Source organism: Fulmarus glacialis, unplaced genomic scaffold (assembly GCF_000690835.1).
Source record: "Fulmarus glacialis isolate BGI_N327 unplaced genomic scaffold, ASM69083v1 scaffold6491, whole genome shotgun sequence".
In the NCBI taxonomy this organism is placed as follows: domain Eukaryota; kingdom Metazoa; phylum Chordata; class Aves; order Procellariiformes; family Procellariidae; genus Fulmarus; species Fulmarus glacialis.
The window spans coordinates 10607-17216 of record NW_009194576.1 but is presented as its reverse complement, the minus strand read 5'-3'; the positions used below and the strand labels follow the sequence as shown (position 1 = coordinate 17216).

The 6610-nt window shown below is 61.1% G+C and overlaps 1 protein-coding gene across 1 annotated transcript in view; it reads left to right on the top strand.

The window, feature by feature from the left end:
• STK10 (serine/threonine kinase 10) overlaps positions 1-6610 on the top strand; it is a 9512-nt gene that overhangs the window by 2425 nt on the left and 477 nt on the right. The window contains exons 3-17 of the mRNA XM_009587804.1: positions 86-250; positions 380-428; positions 647-796; positions 907-979; positions 1364-1558; positions 1898-1979; positions 2065-2175; positions 2267-4144; positions 4260-4390; positions 4989-5112; positions 5282-5461; positions 5565-5694; positions 5802-5926; positions 6012-6197; positions 6521-6595. Of these exons, the coding sequence (XP_009586099.1) occupies positions 86-250; positions 380-428; positions 647-796; positions 907-979; positions 1364-1558; positions 1898-1979; positions 2065-2175; positions 2267-4144; positions 4260-4390; positions 4989-5112; positions 5282-5461; positions 5565-5694; positions 5802-5926; positions 6012-6197; positions 6521-6595 (3654 nt within the window). The remainder of the gene's footprint in view (positions 1-85; positions 251-379; positions 429-646; positions 797-906; positions 980-1363; positions 1559-1897; positions 1980-2064; positions 2176-2266; positions 4145-4259; positions 4391-4988; positions 5113-5281; positions 5462-5564; positions 5695-5801; positions 5927-6011; positions 6198-6520; positions 6596-6610) is intronic.

Genomic DNA, 6610 nt, shown 5'->3' with positions numbered 1-6610 from the left:
GAAGGGTCCAAGCTTCCCCCTCACCGAAAATCACGGGGCTGCTCCTTTTGTACCCCGCGAACCCCCACACAAGCTCTCCCCCCAGGCACAGAACAAGGTGACGGGGACGTTGGCGGCCGCCAAGGTGATCGACACCCCGAGCGAGGAGGAGCTGGAGGACTACGTGGTGGAGATCGAGATCTTGGCTTGCTGCGACCACCCCAACATCACCAAGCTGCTGGATGCGCTCTACTGGGACGGGCGGCTCTGGGTGAGCTGTGGAGGGTGCTGGTCCCCCCACCCCGGGCATGAACCGGGGTCCCACCGGCATCTCGGGGATGGGGGACTCGGTCTGGAGGGGACACGTTTACAGACCAGGGTGGGAAACCTCTCCCTGCAGATCCTGGTGGAGTTTTGTCCCGGAGGGGCCGTGGATGCAGCAATTTTGGGTAAATAAATGGTTTTTTCCAGCTGGCACGCGGCCGTCAGAGGGTTTGGGGTGGGATTGCCAAATTTCACGGCATGGAAGGGAGTCCTGGGCTTGTGCAGCATCTCCAGGAGGGAGGATGGGTTGGGGTGCATCTTCCTCTGGGTACCCCCCGGCTTTGCGGGGGGATGTTGGGCAGGAGGAAGGGTTTTGCAAATGGTTCGTTTGCGCTAACGGCAGAGCTGGAGAAAGGCTTGACGGAGGAGCAGATCCGAGCGGCTTGCAAGCAGCTGCTGCTGGCGCTGCAGTACCTGCACGGTTGCAAGATCATCCACAGGGACGTGAAGGCTGGTAACATCCTGCTGACCCTCGACGGGGACGTCAAGCTGGGTGAGTCCCAGGGGAACTGGGGCCCCTTGGGGTAGAGGGAGACCAGGAGTGAAGTCCCAGGGATGCTTTTCCCCAGGGATCCTCTCTAACAGCCGCTTTCTGCTCTGCAGCCGATTTTGGCGTCTCGGCCAAAAATTCCAGCACCGTCCAGCGGCGGGTGTCCTTCATCGGCACGCCGTACTGGTAGGTGTGGGGCAGAAATCCCTGGGGATGGTGGGATTTGGGAGTGCAGGCAGGTGGGTTGGGGGAGCCCGGGTATCCTGCTCCTCCTGTGGATGCTCCCAACCGGATCCTCCAGGAGCATCTCAAAAAACCAGATCTTTCCTCTTCCAGCCAACATCAGCTCCAGGGTAGGCTTCTCAGTAGCGTGAGACTTTGTATGGAGAGGACACGTGGGGTGCTGGTGGGTGCAAGCCCTCCTGGGGTACGTTGGAGGAATTGGGGGTTGAATCTCACCTCTTCTGCCTGTAGGATTGTCTCTGGAGGAGATGACACCTGGTTTGGTTTCAGGGGAAGATACTAGCTCCCAGGCCAGGCTGGACCTCTTCCCCTCTCTCCCATGCACAGGATGGCCCCGGAGGTGGTGCAGTGTGAGACGTCCAAGGAGAGCCCCTACGGCTACAAGGCTGACATCTGGTCACTGGGCATCACGCTGATTGAGATGGCCGAGATGGAGCCCCCCTACCATGAGCTGAACCCACTCCGGGTGCTGCTGAAGATCGCCAAGTCCCAGCCACCCACCCTGCGTCACCCCAAGAGGTGGTGAGTCCCCGTGCAGAGATGTCACCCCAACGCCGGTGACGGTGGGAGAAGTTGTCCCATGGGGCAGCTCCTGCTCAAAGCCATGTCTGGGCAGCTGTGGTGGGCTCTTGGACCATAAGTGATGCTGGTTGTGATTCCTGCAAGCCCAGCTCCAGAGATTTCCCATCACACCGTCTTTGCCTGCAGAAGGTGACAGTGGTGGGCAGCACTGGGGTGGGGACCTCCTGCCAAGGTGCTAGCAAAGCCTGAGTGTCCCTAGCATCACCCCAAGGTCTGTGGGGTCCACGGTGGGGGTGATAGGGAGCTTCTGGCCCCGTGCTCACAGGGACCATCCCACAGGTCTGAAGACTTCAAGGACTTCCTGAGGAAATCCTTGGAGAAGAGCCCCGAGGCGCGGTGGTCAGCCAGCCAGCTCCTGCAGGTGGGTAGCACCCATCGTCACCTGCCTGGGGTGGTGGGACCCATCCCCAGTGCTGGCCCCACTCACCTCCCTCGCTCCCACCCAGCACCCCTTCGTGGCGGGCATCTCCGACAAGCGGCCGCTCCGGGAGCTGGTGGCCGAAGCCTGGGCTGACGTGCTGGAGGAAGAGGATGAGGATGAAGGTGCGGTCCCCTTGGTGCGTAGCGACTGGCTGGGGTGCAAGATCCCTCCAACCCTTTCCACGAGCTCGCTGAGCCTCACCTCTCCCCTCCTTGTCCACCCCACAGCCTGGGCAGGAGCACGGAGAGTCCTCCTGCCCCCCGACCCCGGGGGGTCCCCCGGAGCATCAGCCCCCAGACAGAGCAAGGAGAGTCGGCGCGGAGCCGGGCATCCCATCTGACATCCAGGTGGTGGCAGAGCCCAGGACCAAGAGAGTGTCCGACTTCTTGAAGCAAATGAGGAGGAGGTCCTCGCCCGAGCCCACGGGCTCCATGAGGCTCCCTGCGAAGAGGCCGTCCGAGTTTCTGAAGCTGATGCGGCGCAGATCGTTTTTTGGAGGGATGAAGTCCCAAGAAACAGCTAAGGAGCAGCACGGGGCAGAGCCGAATGGGTTGGAGATTACGGTGCTGGATGCTCCTCAAGGGCCATCAGTCCCAGCAGAGGCAGGAGGAGAAGTTCAAGGGTGTCAAGAGGAGGAGACCAGCCCTCTGGGGACCCCCTGCAATGTGGCCGAGCTCCCCTCGGGGCCACAGCGGGCAGGAGACCTTGCTGAACTGCAAGAGCTGAAGGCAGAGCAGGTTGGACCCAAGGCAGAGCCCCAGGAGGAAAGCCAACAGGCCAACGCATCACCGGTGGCCGAAACACCTACGGAGGGACAGCTTGCAGCCCAACCGAGCCCTGTTTTGACCCCCAAAATGGATACAAAGAAGGAATCAAGCAGAGACCCTACTTTTAACTCACTGGCCCTGCCTGCACCCACGGATGGGGACTGGCGCAGAGGCTCGGCCATGGGGCAGCTGGTGGCAGCCCTGGACCTGTGGACCATGGGGACCAAAACCCAGAGCTTCAAGTCGCTGGCAGAGCATCAGCACCGGGTTACTCGGTCATTGCTAGACCTGAAGGTTGAGGTTGGCTCCACTGGGGCTGAAGATGGCCTTGGGAAGGATGGTGATGGAGCAGGGAGGGCACCCATGGGACCTGAGGGTGCTGGAGAGCCTGGGGAGACTGAGCTGGTGGAGGAGAGAGTGCCATGGGGTGACGAATCGCTGATGCCCAGTGTGACGGAGGAGGTAGTGGTGGGGTCAGACGTTCTCAAGGAGTGGCAAGAGCCTCCGGATGCTCTGGGAGAGGCCGGAGAGAGGAACAATGGGGAGACAAACTCAGCCATGTGCGAGCCCATCGCTGACCCTCTGGACCTGGTTGAGCAGGAGGTGGGGAGGAATGAGGAGGAAGCCACAGACAACGCTGAAACTGGGGTGGAAACTTCTCCCAAGGAAGCCCTGGTGCCAGCAGAAGTGAAATTGGAAGAGGGTGTTGTAAAAAGGTGTTTGACTGGAGACCGTAAACCAGTGGGAGATGCAGCCAGCCCGGGGGGAGTGATGCTGGCAGGAGAGGAACCGGAGGCAGCCTCCGTAGCGTGGGCAGGAGGGCGACCTGCAAGTGAGGAGGCCCAAAATTCAGCAGAGGATTCGTCCCCCGTGGAGGAGATCCTGGGGTGTCTTGAAGAAGAAACAGAAGAGAAAGCTGAAAACAGCCCCAGAGAAAACCAGCCAGGAGCGGCTCATGGGAATGGCTGGAAAGGACAAGATGGAAATGATGGAGAGCTTGGAGAAGATGGGGTGCAGGTTGCTCCAGCTCCTGAAGGGCCATCAAGGGATGGACCTGGAGAGGAGATGGGTGGCTTGGAGGGTCACGGAGCAGTGCCAGAGCCCCAGGAGGCCCTTGGTGGACATCCAAAGGCCACAAAGACTGTGAGCTTTGATGCTGCCCTTGTCCGCACCTCTTCCCAGGCGCGGGCAGCGTGGGAAGCAGGGAACACAGATCCATCCATCACGTCAAAGCAAGGAGAGGAGCCATCCCCTGTGGAAAATCCTGCAGATGTACAAGGTCCAAGTGCCCTCCCTGCAGCAGCGCAGCCTTTCCCCTCTGCCGGGGAAGCCCAGCAGGTAAGAAGCTTGCAGGTAACATGGCCACGTGGAGCTGACCCCCTTGGATGGGCTCCCATGTTGGGTTTACGTAGTTTTGGGCTGTCTGAGCTCAAACTGTTGCTCCCGGTCGCAGGAACCTGCCTCGCTCCAAAGGACAGTCAAGAAAACCCGGAGGTTTATGGTGGATGGGGAGGAGGTGAGAGTGACAACTGCCAGGACCGTCGGCAAGGCTGGGGCGAGGGACGAGATGGTGCGCTCGGCTCGGTGAGTGATGCTGGTAGTGGAGGGGCCACCAGGCATCTCCCATCCGTTTCTGGACAAGGAGGACCCAGGGGCAAAGGAGAGAGGGTGCCGAAGGGAGGATGGGTCTGTGGGGCTCTGTGCAAAGCACAAGTGCTTGACCTCCAGGCTTGGAAAACCCATCTGCCTCCCTGGCTGGGGTCTACTCCAGCAGGAGAGCATGAGCAAGCCCTTCCCTGCATCCTCAGGGCTGTGCAATAGGGACGCATGAGGAGCCGAAACGTTGCCCAGCCCCATATCTGGTGTGCCCAGCAGCCAGCTTAAGGAAAGAAGAGGGAAGATCTTCTCCCATAAGCTCTCATGTCACCCAAAGAGAGTAGGAAAGGATGAAGGGGGAGATGGAGGGGCAGCGACATCAGCTGAGCTTGGGAGCGTGGCTGCCGCAGACCCAACCGGGTGTCCCATCTTCTTTCTTGCTGGAGAAAGTCTTCTCCATGACGTTGCACCAGGGCTGAGCTTCTACCTTCCTTTAGCCACCTACAAGTCAGCCATCCTGGGAGAGAGAGAGGTGCCTCCAGGGCCACCTTCGGCCCCCTCTCACCCTGATTCCCCAAACCTTTAGGCGCCAGGAGCTCCGCGAGCTGCGAGTGCTGCAGAAGGAAGAGCAGCGAGCTCAGAGCCACCTGGAGCAGAAGTTTCACCAGCAGCGGGAGCAGATGTTTCGTCACATCGAGCAGGAGATGATGGTAACCGGACCATCGTCCCTTGGTGCCATGATATGGTCAGAGGGACATGTGCAAGGCGGGGGGCTGGGGTTCCACTGTGGGAGACGCCAGGGTCTGGGCGGCGGTTTGGTTGCTTCGGTGGCCACTTCTTCTGGTCCCTGCAGCCCCGTTAACCATATCTGCATGGCAGAACAAGAAGGAGTTTTACGACCGGGAGGTGGAGAGCTCGGAGCGGTGCTACCGGCAGCTGAAGGAGCGCCGGGAGCTTGAGTACACGGCGAGGCTGCAAGACGAGGCCAAGCGCCTCAAGTCCCTCCAGGAGAAGGACTGTGGGAGGAGGATGCAAGAGCTGAAGGGCGACGGGAGAGAGGTGAGGGGCTGGGGCAGCACTGGCTCCCCCGGCCGGGCCACCAGGAGCCTGGGGACCGTCTCCCCTGGGTGCTGGGACCAAGCCCCTCCGTTGCTCACCGCAGGAGCAGCGGTTCCTGCAGCAGCAGCAGGAGGAACTCAACGCAGCCCTGCAGAGGGTCGTCCAGGAGCACAAGAAGAAGATGACGTCCATCGACTGGGAGTACATCAGCAAGATCCATAGCCTCAGGAGAGGTGCACTGGGCTGGGAGGGGGAGGACGGAACATTCTTGGGGAGGGAAGCAGGGGGTCTGGCTGGGGGTTTTTGGAGGTGGTTACGGTGCTGTGGTCTTGCCCGGCAGCCCGCGAGTCGGTGGTGTGGAGCATGGAGCAAGGGCACCTGCAGGAGAAGTACAAGCTCTTCAGGCAGCAGGTAAAGGAGCAGCACGTGCTGCAGAGGCAGCAGCTCCGCAAGCGCCATGAGAAGGTGAGGTGGGAACTGCGGGCGATGCTCCCCCAGCCCCACGGGCTCCCAACCCCTCTCCTGACTCACCCTCCTGCCCCTTTCCCAGGAGACAGAGAGGATGAACCGCTTCCACCAGCTCTTGCTGGAGGATCTGAGGAGCCAGCAGGCGCAGGAGCGGGCTCTGCTGCTAAAAAGCCAGCGCTGCGATGCCAAAATCCGCCTGGCCCTCTTCAAGGACAACCTGAAGATCCAGGAGGCTAATGGGGCCAAGCAGAGGGAGAGGGCCAAGCAGGTACAAGGACCTGTTCGGGGCCAACAAGGTTCCCCAGCACAAAGTATGGGGGAAGTCCCCGAAAAGCTGTAAGCGATGGCTTTTGGGGAAAGGGAGGGTGACGTGGGCTGTCCCCCACCGCAGTTCATGCAGCAGGAGGAGAGGCGGCAGCGAGCAGACAGGAGGCTAATGGGGCCAAGCAGAGGGAGAGGGCCAAGCAGGTACAAGGACCTGTTCGGGGCCAACAAGGTTCCCCAGCACAAAGTATGGGGGAAGTCCCCGAAAAGCTGTAAGCGATGGCTTTTGGGGAAAGGGAGGGTGACGTGGGCTGTCCCCCACCGCAGTTCATGCAGCAGGAGGAGAGGCGGCAGCGAGCAGAGGCGCAGCAGCAGCAGGAGCAGCAGGCGCCGCCGCTGCGCGCGCGGCAGACGGAG